Genomic DNA, 17,788 nt, shown 5'->3' with positions numbered 1-17,788 from the left:
AGGACTGGGGTCTGAACGGACAGGTTCAGTGTTTCTGCTCTTTTCTATCACCTGTAGGTAGGAAGGACTGGGGTCTGAACGGACAGGTTCAGTGTTTCTGCTCTTTTCTATAACCTGTAGGTAGGAAGGACTGGGGTCTGAACGGACAGGTTCAGTGTTTCTGCTCTTTTCTATCACCTGTAGGTAGGTAGGACTGGGGTCTGAACGGACAGGTTCAGTGTTTCTGCTCTTTTCTATAACCTGTAGGTAGGAAGGACTGGGGTCTGAACGGACAGGTTCAGTGTTTCTGCTCTTTTCTATAACCTGTAGGTAGGAATGACTGGGGTCTGAACGGACAGGTTCAGTGTTTCTGCTCTTTTCTATCACCTGTAGGTAGGAAGGACTGGGGTCTGAACGGACAGGTTCAGTGTTTCTGCTCTTTTCTATAACCTGTAGGTAGGAAGGACTGGGGTCTGAACGGACAGGTTCAGTGTTTCTGCTCTTTTCTATCACCTGTAGGTAGGAAGGACTGGGGTCTGAACGGACAGGTTCAGTGTTTCTGCTCTTTTCTATAACCTGTAGGTAGGAAGGACTGGGGTCTGAACAGACAGGTTCAGTGTTTCTGCTCTTTTCTATCACCTGTAGGTAGGTAGGACTGGGGTCTGAACAGACAGGTTCAGTGTTTCTGCTCTTTTCTATCACCTGTAGGTAGGAAGGACTGGGGTCTGAACGGACAGGTTCAGTGTTTCTGCTCTTTTCTATCACCTGTAGGTAGGAAGGACTGGGGTCTGAACGGACAGGTTCAGTGTTTCTGCTCTTTTCTATAACCTGTAGGTAGGAAGGACTGGGGTCTGAACGGACAGGTTCAGTGTTTCTGCTCTTTTCTATAACCTGTAGGTAGGAAGGACTGGGGTCTGAACGGACAGGTTAAGTGTTTCTGCTCTTTTCTATCACCTGTAGGTAGGAAGGACTGGGGTCTGAACGGACAGGTTCAGTGTTTCTGCTCTTTTCTATCACCTGTAGGTAGGAAGGACTGGGGTCTGAACGGACAGGTTCAGTGTTTCTGCTCTTTTCTATAACCTGTAGGTAGGAAGGACTGGGGTCTGAACAGACAGGTTCAGTGTTTCTGCTCTTTTCTATCATCTGTAGGTAGGAAGGACTGGGGTCTGAACAGACAGGTTCAGTGTTTCTGCTCTTTTCTATCACCTGTAGGTAATTCATTAATTCATAACGCTCATTTTATTTTGAGATTATGGATGTCCGTTTTATATTATTCCTACATTAAGCAGTGGTAGAAATACCACATGGAAGCTATTATTGCTTACCTACGAAATGTGTAATTCTTCATCCCAACCATACATATATGTCTGATCATATGACTTGGATTAACCCCATATCTCACCATCACCATCCAAACTATCCAGACCCCACATCCACACGAGTTCAGAGCAGAGCGACTCTTTACCTTCTTGCCACCTTTCTTTCCCTTCTTCTTCTTCTTCCCTTTCTCTCGGTCCACAGCCAGCTTGAGATTCTTCACTTCCTGTCTCATCAGCTCATCGACCTGTGGAGAGATTGTTTTAACATGCACGCTCACCAGTCACCATAACCACTCGGCTTGTCTCATAGTTGGAAATCGTTCACAGATGTGCAGCATTTCAAGCCCGCTTCTGATGTATGCAACAGGGTAAAGGTGAATTCTGTTTCATTTGAGGTAATATTATCTTCAGGTGATGAACTGATTGTTTTTTAAAGGTTAATAATGCATTGTAATTGCATGGGCTAAACTGCGTTTTCATTGCAATTTAAAGCGTACTGTTCACTATCTAACAAACATTAGCTTGCTGGCTCGCTAGCTAACGTTACGTGTATGATCTGTGTAGTAATATTAGTTGTATCTCAGAATCCATTTGCACTGCTAGTTATAGCCTAATGTTAGCTAGCTAGCTAACATTGAGCCTAATTGGTTAGCTTTAGCTATCTTCAGATTCATACTACAGCATTTCATGCATGCTGGCTAGCTATGACAAACCGTTTGTATTGCCAGTAGTATGGGTTGGGATTATGGTTCATTGTTTAGCTAGCTAGCTCGCTACATGTCTAAACAAAAGACTCCACTTCGCCAGATGATTACATGACCCATCAAGTTAGCCAGCTGTGTCTGATTGTGATTACAGCCACCTATTGGATTTCATGAACACGTGTACATGTCTAGACAATAGGGCCCCATTCACTTAGCTAGATGTGGCTGGGGGTTGGTTGGTATGTCTGGGGGTTGGCTAGTGTGTCTGGGGGTTGGCTGGTGTGTCTGGGGGTTGGCTGGTGTGTCTGGGGGTTGGATAGTGTGTCTGGGGGTTGGTTAGTGTGTCTGGGGGTTGGTTGGTGTGTCTGGGGGTTGGTTGGTGTGTCTGGGGGTTGGCTAGTGTGTCTGGGGGTTGGTCGGTGTGTCTGGAGGTTGGTTAGTGTGTCTGGGGGTTGGCTAGTGTGTCTGGGGGTTGGTCAGTGTGGTTCTGGGGGTTGGTTAGTGTGTCTGGGGATTAGTTGGTGTGTCTGGGGGTTGGTTAGTGTGTATTGGTGTTGGTTGGTGTGTCTGGGGGTTGGTGTGTCTGGGGGTTGGTTAGTGTGTCTGGGGGTTGGTTAGGGGGTTTGGGGGTTTGTTTTAGCATTTAGTTCACATGACCCATCAATTTAGACAAGTGTGTCTGGGGGTTGGTTAGGGGGTCTGGGGGTTTGTTTTAGCATTTAGTTCACATGACCCATTAATTTAGACAAGTGTGTCTGGGGGTTGGTTAATGTGTCTGGGGGTTGGTTAATGTGTCTGGGGGTTGGTTAATGTGTCTGGGGGTTGGTTAGTGTGTCTGGGGGTTGGTTAGTGTGTCTGGGGGTTGGATAGTGTGTCTGGGGGTTGGCTAATGTGTCTGGGGGTTGATTAATGTGACTGGGGGTTGGTTAGTGCGACTGGGGGGTTGGTCAGTGTTTCTGGGGGTTGGTAAGTGTGTCTGGGGGTTGGTAAGTGTGTCTGGGGGTTGGTCGGTGTGTCTGGGGGTTGGTCAGTGTGTCTGTGGGGGTTGGTCGGAGTGTCTGGGGGTTGGTCGGAGTGTCTGGGGGTTGGTCGGTGTGTCTGGGGGTTGGTCGGTGTGTCGGGGGGTTGGTCGTGTGTCTGGGGGTTGGTTAGAGTGTCTGGGGGTTGGTTAGAGTGTCTGGGGGTTGGTTATAGTGTCTGTGGGTTGGTTGGAGTGTCTGGGGGTTGGTTGGAGTGTCTGGGGGTTGGTTGGAGTGTCTGGGGATTGGTTGGAGTGTTTGGGGATTGGTTGGAGTGTCTGGGGATTGGTTGGAGTGTCTGGGGATTGGTTGGAGTGTCTGGCGGTTGGTTGGAGTGTCTGGGGGTTGGTTAGAGTGTCTGGGGGTTGGTTGGAGTGTCTGGGGGTTGGTTAGAGTGTCTGGGGGTTGGTCAGTGTGTCTGGGTAAGCACTAAGCATCATCTAATAAATGTAAAATATTTATACAATATTTTTTGTGGACACTTTTTTATTTTTTTGCTACTTTACAAATATGCACATAACCATTTCACTGTACCGTTTACACATTCTGTATCCTGTGTGACAAATAAACTGATTCTATTTGATATAGTGTGTGTTTACCAGAGACGGTCATGTGAAGAACAACATGACCTGAACCAAAGTCAGATTAGGATATAGGCCAAGGACGAGATCAAGTGTATTTCCTTATTGTAGGCTACTACTTTTACCACTTTTAGTCTTCACATTTTTGGTTGTTTACTAAACTACGCACTCTGTTTAGCAAATGGTCTCAAGTGAATCCTTAATGAAGAGCTCTCCAGTAGGTACCAAAACATTCAAGGACCATTTTCTCAAAAGGGGGGTTACAAGTTTATCAACTTTCAAAGCAGAATTTATTTCGCATTGTTCCACAACACAAGTGTGTGTGTGTGAATGTTTGTGTGTGAGTGTGTGTTGAGACCAATGGCCCAGTCTCTCACCTGAACTCTGACCTCCTCCTCCACCTCCAACCTCTTCTCCTCACGCACCAGCTGGGCATCAAACCGCTGCAGGAAGTTCTGTGTTTCATCACGCCCCTGCCACACGTCTACACACACACACACACCACACACACACACACACACACACACACCACACACCACACACCACACACCCACACACACACACACACACACACACACACACACACACACACACACACACACACACACACACACACACACACAGAGTAGAGCATGAGGAAGCATGCTGGAGTGGTCAGCAGGGAAAGCAGACAGGACCAGAGAGAGAGGCAGGTGGAGGAGTGTATGTGTTTTTGTGTGGGACTAAGGCAATGCATATTGTCCTTTCCAAGTTGCTCTGTCCGCTCTCAGGCACCACTTCCTGGTCAGGAAATTAACTTCCTGTTCCTGCTACCAGTCTGTCACAATGCCAAGCAAAGATTTCCACATCAAGCCAGACAGGTGGGGGGAATGGGATCTGAGCCTTCAAAACAACCATTTAAAATGCCGGACACGACTAAACACTGGTACGGCCAAAGGCCATTACAGACAGAAGACCACAGCTGCTCTGCCATCTCTCTTCTAAAATCCTCCTTTGGTCTCTGCATTGGCATGGTAACGGTTGTGGTCAAAATGTGCCATTTTGTGAGACCTTTTTGTTAACATGGTATCACAAGATAATTACCAACATCCGACTTGTTTTCACATTTGACTTGTTTTCACATTTGACAGATAAATCACCCCCCCCTTTCGAATGCAGACCTGTCAAGTTCAGGCACGAGTCAAAGGCCGTTGGTTTGACAGCTTGCGTCGGTGGCACCTCTATATACGGCGTCTCTTTGAAATGAGATCTGCTCAGAAGGTCAGAGATCAACCTTTCCTCTCCTCCTCCACAAGGCCCCCTTTTAAAAGTCCCCTGCTTCAAAACATCCCCCAGGCAATCTGATACATGTAATTACCTTTTCTCTTGTCTCGTGTGTGTGTGTTCCCAAAAGTCAATCTGTCTGTTTGTTTAAAGAGGGCGTCCTTTCTATGCCTCTGAAAGTAGAAGGGTGTGAAGAGAAAGCAGTGGTGCAAGTGGTAGAAAGGTCAGCATTTAAAGTCCACTATATTGCCATTAGGAGAATTTAAGAGACTTAGGCTGGGTAGAGAAAAAGTCTCACTAGGTCTGAGGATAAGCCAACGGCAATTTAATCAGTTCACTTGACCAAGCTGACTATTGGACAAGCTCACGTCAAGCTCACGACACACACACACACACACACACACACACGCACACGCACACACACACACACACCTGTAAGAAGGCTGCTCTGTCATTGGATACACTGTGTTGGCCATATATAATATATATATATACCACCTGGCTGGTGAAAGACACATTAGAACTGAATTGTGATCAACAGCGTTGTCTTTGCCAAGGCCACCGTCTGCTACACCCACAGTATGTGCTTCGGCTTCCAATATATATCTAGCCATTAGTATGCTGCTGCACACCTTTCTACCACAGAGCCCCCTTTTCTGCTTGTTCACTCTGGGAAAAACAAGGTGTTTTGAGTTGAGCTGCAAACAGGAAGAGTGAGTCTGCTAAGTAAAGAATGCTTCCTATTGCACGGTCCTCTGGCCAGGAAATTGAAATGATATCCATGGTTCACATCTAACCGCTGCTCCGTGACGCTGGGCCTGGCTTGTCTGGGCACACAGGAAGAGAGGTCCAGTTCCAATCACACTCCCAGGGTTTGTCCGTCCATGGTTCCCTTCCAGCCCCCAGCCCAGCTGGGATGTATGGGGGGAAGTAGAGGAGGTAGTGGGAAAAAAGTGATATAAACAAAAAAAAGTACCCAACGAGAGAGACGGAAACAAAACAAAACAAAAATAACAGGATAAAGTAGCACACAATGAACGATCACCTCAATGAAACACTTATCCGTGACTAGTGGGACAAGATGCCAAAGTAGAAGTCTCACACTACCGAGAAAGTCAAGCGTCTTTTGTTTTCCCAACAAACACAAACTCTCAGAGGAACGGACCTATAGACCTGAACCCTCATTGAATTCTGGGTAAATATTTGCTTCACCTTTTCCGCTTCATTACATCTAAATCAACCTAACGAGCCAGTCATTAAACCATTTTCCAATTACACACACCTGATAAAACAGAGCTGATGTGACAGGACCACCGTTTACAAAGCTGACGTTTATTGACGTTTATTATTATTATCTTTAATCAGGCCTTTGACAGGCTGGATGTTTTACATGGGTTTAAGAGCTATATTCTGCTCTTTATTAATATTAATGACAAACTGTGTTTAAGGATCTTTAATGCTGAGGTTTAAGGGAGATGAAGACAGGGAGGGAGGAGGAGAAGAGAGGAGGAAGAAGGAGGAGGAGTGGGGAGGGAGGAGGAGACGAGAGACAGGAGAATAAGAAAGGGAGAGGGAGTGGGAGGAGAGGTAGGAGAGGGAGGGAGAAGAGAGAGTGGAGGAGAGGGAGGAGGGAGAGGGAGGAGAGGGAGAAGAGAGAGTGGGAGGAGAGGGAGGAGAGGGAGAGGGAAGACTGGGAGGAGAGAGAGTGGGAGGAGAGGGAGAGGGAGGAGGAAGGCAGGGAGGAGAGAGAGTGGGAGGAGAGGGAGGAGGACCAGCTGCAGTGTTTTAGTTCCTGTCCTTCCCCATTACTGCACTAAGAGGAGAGGTCACTCCTAATAAAAACCTCAAAATCAATCACTCCCCTCTCATGTTGGAGTCTAGACTCCGTCAACCTACAGCTACCTTAGACCGGGGCAAGTTTGGGCTAATAAGAGAGACTGGCCCCTGATATAGGCAACACCACTCTATGGCCTTGTAGAGACCGCTGACCTCACTACACAGTACACACAGTACACACAGTACACACACACACACACACACACACACACACACACACACACACACACACACACACACACACACACACACACACACACACACACACACACACACACACACACACACACACACACACACACACACACAACGTTATAAATGTTGTGGAGGTCAGGTGGTGAGGTGTAAAGCGCTGGGCCAGCATCTGGTCTTCATTACATCTCAAAGGTCTGTGTGTGTGTGTTGCTTCTAACAGGAATGTAACCTAAAGCCCTGTGTTGTACCAGTTGACATTCTGAGGTGAATCATAACGAGGAGAGAATTGAACACTTTTGACTGGGAATATAATTACTTCCTGCTAACTCTACAGCTGCTGACTGACTATTGGTTGTAGGTTCTGTTATCCTCTTCTTCACCCTCTCAATGCTGAACTAAAGGTGATGCAGAGCAGAGGTGGAGCAGAGACCTTCTACGGTCACTGACAGACTAGGGTTAGACACAAGTAAGATGTTAATTTCTCCAGCTGGTTCTGTTGGTTGGAGCATGATTCTGATCAAAAGACCATTGAGCTGTCCCAAAAAAAGTGGAGTTTGTAAAACCAGTGCTGGCAAGACCAACTTCAATTGAATTCCCACATGGGGCACCTGCTCTGAATATGTGTGTTTAATATTGGACTGTAGGTATCTTTGAATAAAGGCGTTGTTGTGTTGTTATGACACATCTCATTAAGCTGGGAACACTGAGAAGGCTGTATCTTTGTCCTCCATAGGGATGTCAACAGGATATCCCAGTGATTTGACTCTAATGCTCTCATTGTGTAGATTAGGAAGTAGCGCAGCAGCTTGAAAGGGCTCAATTTGACACTGTGGCACAGATATACACACAGCGACTATTCACTCACTTCCCTTCAGCCTCATTCACCTACCTTTCATCCAAGGATAACACAGGCCCATGAACGTTGAATGGGCCGAGATATTGACTGGTCACTTTGTATCAGAGAGGGAGTCAATTCCATTTCAACTACTAAACTGCCTGGAATTCAGAATGGAACTATTGAGTTCCTAGACGTTTAAATGAAACTACTGTGCTATCCATAATACTCCCCACAGCTTTGGGGGATAAGCCTGTGTAATATAATAATCAGGCCATTTCTCCTCTGAATAATGTTTGTTGTTTTGGCACCAACCCTGTAGACCTTTGAGACATGCCCGGGGAGCAGTGGTGACTGATCCCGCATATTTCCCTCAGTGACTTGTGGGTGTTTGTGCAGCAGTGGAACCGCCTGCGAGAAGCCAAATAACACATTCTGCCCCCAGAGAAGCATTCCACCTAGAACCCTTCCACCTCAGGTGACTGGGTCAGATAAGTTAAATGAAGGGAGGGAGAGGGGAGAGAAAGGAGTGATGAGACCCAGGATGTATGTGGTTGGAGGATGCAGACTCCTCCAGAGAGAGAGAGAGATCCCTCCCTACTCGGGACCGAGAAGCTTCATCTGGCTGCTGAAACGTTGTTGAAAGGGTTTGAGTCTTTAAGGAGTAAAATATTGAAGCCAGACGAGCTCAAATGGAGAGTTACTCCTGGATGTTTGACCTGTATCTGGCAGCGACAGGAGGGAAGCAGCAGCTTCTGTCATTTCTCTTCATTGTTTCTCCATTACTTCAGTACTCTACATTCTGTTGAAATCTCCCTTGGTCGCCTATCAAAATGTGGGAAGAGTCAAACTGACTTAACCAGAAGAGGGGATAGCTGTCAAAGGGCTAATGACTAAACCTGCGAAAAGCTAAAAGACCAAAACAAAGTCAGTCATCCATCTCCATTGGGTTTGGAGGAAGCAGGGTGGTTGACTTGAAACAACAATCTGGAGGCTCCAGGTCCAACTGCTCCTCACTGAGTCATTGCGTAAAGACAGATATGGGGGTTGGACACACGCCCCTCCACGGGTCACTGAGAGACAGGAGCCTGGGCGGCACGCATCACTTCCTTGTTAAGGGCCCAGGGCACCATGAGAGACAGGAAGTCTGTCAGGTGATCAGATTGATTTGTGGTCCCACACTGATTAAAAAAAACACCAACAACAGGCCCATGGTAAAGATTCAGAAACCACTAGCCTCTCAAGCTGTGACTCCTGTCACTATACACCGCTGTCTTCAGTGAGACATCATGAACCATCACAGAGAGAAACACTGTGGAAGGTAGACTTCAGATCTGTGCCTATCAGCTCGACCCTTTAGCAATGCTGTCACCACATTACTATGGTCCTCATACCTACTCATACCTACTCTCTAATTCACCTTTATACATTACTATAGTCCTCATACCTACTCTCTAACTCACCTTTATACATTACTATAGTCCTCATACCTACTCTCTAACTCACCTTTATACATTACTATGGTCCTCATACCTACTCTCTAACTCACCTTTATACCTTACTATAGTCCTCATACCTACTCATACCTACTCTCTAATTCACCTTTATACATTACTATAGTCCTCATACCTACTCATACCTACTCTCTAATTCACCTTTATACATTACTATAGTCCTCATACCTACTCATACCTACTCTCTAATTCACCTTTATACATTACTATAGTCCTCATACCTACTCATACCTACTCTCTAATTCACCTTTATACATTACTATGGTCATCATACCTACTCTCTAACTCACCTTTATACATTACTATGGTCCTCATACCTACTCTCTAATTCACCTTTATATATTACTATGGTCCTCATACCTACTCTCTAATTCACCTTTATACATTACTATGGTCCTCATACCTACTCTCTAACTCCCCTTTATACATTACTATGGTCCTCATACCTACTCTCTAACTCATCTTTATACATTACTATGGTCCTCATACCTACTCTCTAACTCACCTTTATACATTACTATGGTCCTCATACCTACTCTCTAACTCACCTTTGTACATTACTATGGTCCTCATACCTACTCTCTAACTCACCTTTGTACATTACTATGGTCCTCATACCTACTCTCTAACTCACCTTTATACATTACTATGGTTCTCATACCTACTCTCTAACTCACCTTTATACATTACTATGGTTCTCATACCTACTCTCTAATTCACCTTTATACATTACTATGGTCCTCATACCTACTCTCTAACTCACCTTTGTACATTACTATGGTCCTCATACCTACTCTCTAACTCACCTTTATACATTACTATGGTTCTCATACCTGCTCTCTAATTCACCTTTATACATTACTATGGTCCTCATACCTACTCTCTAATTCACCTTTATACATTACTATGGTCCTCATACCTACTCTCTAATTCACCTTTATACATTACTATGGTCCTCATACCTACTCTCTAACTCACCTTTATACATTACTATGGTCCTCATACCTACTCTCTAACTCACCTTTGTACATTACTATGGTTCTCATACCTACTCTCTAACTCACCTTTATACATTACTATGGTCCTCATACCTACTCTCTAACTCACCTTTGTACATTTTGTTTCCCTCCACAACAGTAGGGAGGAAGTTGCTCGGGGGCATTTTCCAGCCCTTCTCCTCCTCCTTCAAGAGACAAGAAATGAATTAATCAATGACATTACATGTATTATAGCTGGACACGGTTTTAAAGCTTTAGTTTTATTCTGTATTATTTCCTTAAAGTCCTATGTATTTTAAGATAGATGAGCACCTTGTAGTTTTTTTAATTTAACTAGGCAGGTCAGTTAAGAACAAATTCTTATTTTCAATGAAGGCCTAGGAACTACCTCGTTCAGGGGCAGAACGACCTGTTTGTACCTTGTCAGCTCAGGGATTCGAACTTGCAACCTTTCGTCCAACACGCTAACCACTAGGCTACCCTGCCTCCCCAGTTTAAGGTAATAACAGTGGCCAATGGCTAATTTAGTGGAGAGAGTTGAGGTTTTCAGAGACTCCATATGACTTGGATTGAGTTCAAAGCTGCTCTACAGATGACCTGCCCTCCGCTGTGCTGTGACACCAGATCAGATCCAGAACTATCCATGCTGTGATATCAGATCCAGAACTATCCATGCTGTGACACCAGGTCAGATCCAGAACTATCCATGATGTGACACCAGGTCAGATCCAGAACTATCTATGCTGTGACACCAGATCAGATCCAGAACTATCCATGCTGGGACACCAGGTCAGATCCAGAACTATCTATGCTGTGACACCAGATCAGATCCAGAACTATCCATGATGTGACACCAGGTCAGATCCAAAACTATCTATGCTGTGACACCAGATCAGATCCAGAACTATCCATGCTGGGACACCAGGTCAGATCCAGAACTATCTATGCTGTGACACCAGATCAGATCCAGAACTATCCATGCTGTGACACCAGATCAGATCCAGAACTATCCATGCTGTGATATCAGATCCAGAACTATCCATGCTGTGACACCAGGTCAGATCCAGAACTATCCATGATGTGACACCAGGTCAGATCCAGAACTATCTATGCTGTGACACCAGATCAGATCCAGAACTATCCATGCTGGGACACCAGGTCAGATCCAGAACTATCTATGCTGTGACACCAGATCAGATCCAGAACTATCCATGCTGGGACACCAGGTCAGATCCAGAACTATCTATGCTGTGACACCAGATCAGATCCAGAACTATCCATGCTGTAACACCAGGTCAGATCCAGAACTAACTATGCTGTGACACCAGGTCAGATCCAGAACTAACTATGCTGTGACAACAGGTCAGATCCAGAGCTAACTATGCTGGGACACCAGATCAGATCCAGAACTATCTATGTTGTGACACCAGGTCAGATCCAGAACTAACTATGCTGTGACAACAGGTCAGATCCAGAGCTAACTATGCTGGGACACCAGATCAGATCCAGAACTAACTATGCTGTGACAACAGGTCAGATCCAGAACTAACTATGCTGTGACAACAGGTCAGATCCAGAACTATCCATGCTGTGACACCAGATCAGATCCAGAACTATCCATGCTGTGACACCAGATCAGATCCAGAACTATCCATGCTGTGACACCAGATCAGATCCAGAACTATCCATGCTGTGACACCAGATCAGATCCAGAACTATCCATGCTGTGACACCAGATCAGATCCAGAACTATCCATGCTGTGATACCAGGTCAGATCCAGAACTATCCATGCTGTGACACCAGGTCAGATCCAGAACTATCCATGCTGTGACACCAGATCAGATCCAGAACTATCCATGCTGTGACACCAGATCAGATCCAGAACTATCCATGCTGTGATACCAGGTCAGATCCAGAACTATCCATGCTGTGACACCAGGTCAGATCCAGAACTATCCATGCTGGGACATCAGGTCAGGTCCAGAACTATCCATGCTGTGACATCAGATCAGATCCAGAACTATCCATGCTGGGACATCAGGTCAGATCCAGAACTAACTATGCTGTGACACCAGATCAGATCCAGAACTATCCATGCTGTGACACCAGGTCAGATCCAGAACTAACTATGCTGTGACAACAGGTCAGATCCAGAACTAACTATGCTGTGACAACAGGTCAGATCCAGAACTATCCATGCTGTGACACCAGATCAGATCCAGAACTAACTTTGATGATGTGGATAAACAGTAGCAGACAGAGAGATGTTGGGTGGATGACATCTAGAACTAGATGTTGTCTTAATGCATAGTCAGGGGTACAACATCAACATCCAGTCCCTTTACACATGCACGCATACGAAAACACACACGCTCATGCACGCACACGCACAGGTTCTCAAAGGGGATGGACTGGGGGGGGTCTATCAGTTATTCAGACATGGCATGTTTTATGTTCCCTCTCATTCTTTAATACATTCCTCCAGTAGCATTGAATGGCTCCCAGAAGAGGAGGAATCCATTTGAAAATATTGTAGGAATCTTAAGTGCTTCATAATACGCTCCAACGTTGGATGATGACACTCATGGTGCGAGGCAGGAAGCGTCCTTATGGATCGACCAGAACCAGAACCAGAACCAGGACCAGGACAGGACAGGAATGATCCGAATGTCAGATGTTGCTTTTCAAGGCTGTGAGAACGTACCAGGGTTTTAATAGAGACGGATCAGGTAGTGAGGAACTGATGTCGATCATCATGCTTTAGACTGGGGGGGTTTTAGTGACCTGGTAAACCAGTGTTGATCTATAGACAACACTTCATTGTTTCTCTTTGTAGGACTGTTCAGGATTGTTCAGGACAAGGTTAAGGAAGTCCCATAGAAGTCCAATAACAAACCAGGGCACAACCATAGGGTTTAAAATATAACCGTTCACACCACCATGAGTCAATGTGTAACTTAACCTCCGTTACAGACGTAACGGTCATAGAAAGCAGTATAGAGATGAAGTGTCTATTTGATGAGTTCAACCATCCCATACTAAGCACATCTGGAATACTCCTCTAGGAACCTCTAAAGTGATGTCCCCTTCTAGCCATGCTATTTCTCTGGTTCATGAGCTGTCTCCAACGTAGTCAGGTGGATGTGACATGTTCCTCCACAGCAAATTAAAGGGGCATTTCTTGGTTTTTACGTGTACAATGCTTCCATTCTAGTCTGTGGGATCAGAGCCAGACAATGTGAGTGAGGACCTGTCATCCTCTTTCTGTTGCACGGTAACCACTAGTCATGACATCATTCTGATTCTAGAACATTGTAAGGTCCCCAGTGTACAGGATTAGCCTTACTGTAAAACAAGAAGTCTCATGCCCTTTTCAACTCTATCCGTCTCTGGTAAAGGCCTGAGTGACAGACTAAGACACATTGGTTTTATCTCTGAGACGGTCAGTCTGCTTTTAGAGTCTGACAGACTGCAGAGTGCTAGTTTAATCACACACCTCACTCAGAAGCACGCTGTGCCATTCTGTCTGAGAGGCTAAAGTGACTCCCAACTACAAAGGAGAGAAGCCCTGCCAAGGCTCAGCTCTGTTCTCCTGAACATCTCTTATCAGTTATTTTGGCTTTAACCCTACATTATCACCCTCAACCATTATCACAGCTATTCTAAGAGCCCTATTCAAGCAAACTCTGAAACTGGATGTCCAGGACTGTACGGTAAACCCAGTTAAATAGACTTTGATTGAAAACAAGTGACCTCCTTGTCCAATAGCTGTTGCTATTCTGTTCAGGAACACATATTAGCTACTTCAATAAGAGATTTAAAGTCACAGAGAAGTCATTCAACAAAATAGTCATGAATAATCTTAATGCTCTATTCAATCCATATCCAGGAAACACAGTGTTACAGAGAGATTTAAATTTAAAGGCAATGTTCCAGCATTCGCTGAGCCTGCATTCACGATAAACGCTGCACATGTCAGCTCAATCGGAATTTACCTCTACATTTATATTGCGGAATCTGTAACGCTTCAGCGCTACAGAATGAATATAGCCCTTAGTTTTATTGGCTTGATCTAGGACAATGAGAGACATATTGTTGTTCCACAGGGTATGTTCATGCAAGGGGGATGTGGACTGGGACTAAATCCTTGGCTTGAACAAACCATTTTGAGGAACACTTGACTGAAATCAGAAACATTTCCTCACAGAGTCTTCACAGTCTTCAGCAGTAAACATCTCTTTCGTTCCACCACACCCCCAATCATCTGAGATGACAAAGCTCTACCGCTTAGCTTCTGATTTAGTAGCGGAGGTGTATTTTATGGTCTTAATTGTGCACGTCCAGTGGGATTGGGCCTTCATGAGGAAAACAGGTGGAGAGAGGCTGCAACACAGCACATACTTCAATTCGCTTAAGAGGAAAAGCACACAACGATTGCCCGTCACTTACACTTTCTGTCTACTGGTTTGACTTGGAGACTATGGTCTTCTGAAGGTTTTGGGTGTTTGACTTTGTTTTAACAATGGCATTAAGACCAGACTCAGATCAGTTATGTTTCACTTTGTTTTAACAATGGCATTAAGATCAGACTCAGATCAGTTATGTTTGACTTTGTTTTAAGAATGGCATTAAGACCAGACTCAGATCAGTTATGTTTCAGGGGAAGAGAATAAACTCAGCTCTTCTTATCAAAAGCCTGGATAAAGCAATTCTGAAGCTACTATTGGTCACCAAGCCTTGTCTGTTTAATAGCATGAGCCACTATTGGCCAAGCCTTGTCTGTTTAATAGCATGAGCCACTATTGGCCACCATGCCTTGTCTGTTTAATAACATGAGCCACTATTGGCCAAGCCTTGTCTGTTTAATAACATGAGCCACTATTGGCCACCAAGTCTTGTCTGTTTAATAGCATGAGCCACTATTGGCCAAGCCTTGTCTGTTTAATAGCATGAGCCACTATTGGCCAAGTCTTGTCTGTTTAATAACATGAGCCACTATTGGCCAAGTCTTGTCTGTTTAATAACATGAGCCACTATTGGCCAAGCCTTGTCTGTTTAATAACATGAGCCACTATTGTCCAAGCCTTGTCTGAGCCCACCTCTCCTTCTTCTTTTCCTCCTTTCTTCTGTTTGCTTCTCCGCTTCTTGTCTTTCTTCTGATCCTTGCGGTCCTTCCCACCCTTCTTATCTTTATTTATGTTGTCTTTCCTCTTCTTCTCTTCCTCTTTCGCTGCTAATTCTGCAGCGACCTATCAGGAACAGACATGAGATGAGCATAGAAAAGGAAACGAGTGTTTGTTAACTGTCTGTAGGTTAGATGAGGACCATGGGTCATTAGTCTACCTGGTCAGGTGTCTTCTGTGCAAATATGGCTGTTGATCCCCCATCCTCAGCATTGGGGAAGTCAGGAAACTTTCCAGTGGCATCTCTACAATAAATAGCATGTTTTAAAGATACTTCCTGTTCTTAAATTATCATTACAGATGTATCATTCTTGATGAATTGTACTATGTCACACTGAGAGTTAGATGGCAGACCTCCAACAAGGTCACCAGAGGGCAGACCCTCCTAATGGTTAACTAAATGCCTCAGATACTTCCACTAATTAGGGGTGGTTCATGTCATGGAGCAGTTATCTCAATGTGGAGAGAAAATAATCACCCGACCAGGAATTGCTCTTTGGAACGCCAAACTATGTATCCCTCACTTCCCTTCCAGCTCTCATTATCCTAAACCTTAGAGCAACCCTGTGAACCAACGTTTAGCTTCCAACTTCCTTCAAATCTGGTCCTTTCCTCTTGGCCTCAAAATGTTTGTGTTCTCATCAGACAGGTTGAGGAAGCTGTACCAACAGGGTTTAGATTCTCATCAGACAGGTTGAGGAAGTTGTACCGACAGGGTTTAGATTCTCATCAGACAGGTTGAGGAAGCTGTACCGACAGGGTTTAGATTCTCATCAGACAGGTTGAGGAAGCTGTACCGACAGGGTTTAGATTCTCATCAGACAGGTTGAGGAAGCTGTACCGACAGGGTTTAGATTCTCATCAGACAGGTTGAGGAAGTTGTACCGACAGGGTTTAGATTCTCATCAGACAGGTTGAGGAAGTTGTACCGACAGGGTTTAGATTCTCATCAGACAGGTTGAGGAAGCTGTACCAACAGGGTTTAGAGTTTAGACTACCTTGGAGGGTGTGACCACCTCATCCATCCGTCACGGTGCTTATAATGTTGTCAGCAGCTCAGCCGAGGTCACAGCAGAGGGCAGGGCCGTGGAGGCCAGGCTGGAGCCTGAGACACTGGGGATGCGTCCCAAATGGGCCCATAGGACTCTGATCAAATGTAGTACACTATTTAGGGAATAGGGTGCCTTTTGGGATGCAGACTGGAGCTGAATGTGGAGGCCAGGGCCATTGTGGGTCATTGCTTCGTCCCCATGGGAGCTGTTCTCTCTCTGTTCACTCCCCAGGGCTCTCCAGCCTGGATGACTTATGTCCATTGTTCCTGCTCTACTGGGTAGGCAGGCAGCATCCACCGCTGGCCAACCATAAATCACCCTGGAATGCACTAATAGGCAGCTAGCATGGAGGGGAAGACACACACACATGGAGGGAAGACACACACACATGGAGGGGAAGACACACACACATGGAGGGGAAGACACACACATGGAGGGGAAAAGACACACACATGGAGGGGAAGACACACACACATGGAGGGAAGACACACACACATGGAGGGAAGACACACATGGAGGGAAGACACACATAGAGGGAAGACACACATAGAGGGGAGACACACACATAGAGGGGAGACACACACACATAGAGGGGAGACACACACACATAGAGGGGAGACACACACACATAGAGGGGAGACACACACACATAGAGGGGAGACACGCACACATGGAGGGAAGACACACATGGAGGGAAGACACACATAGAGGGAAGACACACATAGAGGGAAGACACACATAGAGGGAAGACACACATAGAGGGAAGACACACATAGAGGGACAGACACACATAGAGGGAAGACACACATAGAGGGGAGACACACATAGAGGGAAGACACACATAGAGGGAAGACACACATAGAGGTGAGACACACATAGAGGGAAGACACACATAGAGGGGAGACACACATAGAGGGAAGACACACATAGAGGGGAAGACACACATAGAGGGGAAGACACACATAGAGGGAAGACACACACAGAGGGAAGACACACATGGAGGGGAAGACACACACATGGTGGGAAGACACACATGGAGGGGAAGACACACATAGAGGGGAGAAGACACACATAGAGGGAAGACACACATAGAGGGGAGACACACATAGAGGGAAGACACACATAGAGGGAAGACACACATAGAGGGGAAGACACACAAAGAGGGAAGACACACATAGAGGGAAGACACACATAGAGGGAAGACACACATAGAGGGAAGACACACATAGAGGGAAGACACCTAGCCACTGACTGTGACTCCTTTCCTCCGGCCATATCCTGCACCTAACAGCCATTAGGCCTCACACGA

At 45.6% G+C, this 17,788-nt stretch overlaps 1 protein-coding gene across 5 annotated transcripts in view; it reads right to left on the bottom strand.

The window, feature by feature from the left end:
* Positions 1 to 17,788, bottom strand: part of LOC110495609 (dynein regulatory complex protein 11) — a 58,293-nt gene that overhangs the window by 26,719 nt on the left and 13,786 nt on the right. For 4 of the 5 annotated variants that reach the window (XM_036951823.1, XM_036951826.1, XM_036951827.1 and 1 more), the window contains exons 7-11: positions 15,588 to 15,672; positions 15,344 to 15,493; positions 10,353 to 10,428; positions 3,980 to 4,086; positions 1,445 to 1,543 (exon numbers count right to left, since the gene is read on the bottom strand). In XM_036951823.1, coding sequence (XP_036807718.1) covers positions 1,445 to 1,543; positions 3,980 to 4,086; positions 10,353 to 10,428; positions 15,344 to 15,493; positions 15,588 to 15,672 — 517 coding nt within the window. The remainder of the gene's footprint in view (positions 1 to 1,444; positions 1,544 to 3,979; positions 4,087 to 10,352; positions 10,429 to 15,343; positions 15,494 to 15,587; positions 15,673 to 17,788) is intronic. The other variant, XM_036951824.1, reaches the window with a different exon arrangement.

The sequence above is a fragment of the Oncorhynchus mykiss genome, chromosome 18 (assembly GCF_013265735.2).
Source record: "Oncorhynchus mykiss isolate Arlee chromosome 18, USDA_OmykA_1.1, whole genome shotgun sequence".
NCBI classification, from domain to species: domain Eukaryota; kingdom Metazoa; phylum Chordata; class Actinopteri; order Salmoniformes; family Salmonidae; genus Oncorhynchus; species Oncorhynchus mykiss.
This window is presented reverse-complemented; position numbering and strand designations above follow the sequence as displayed.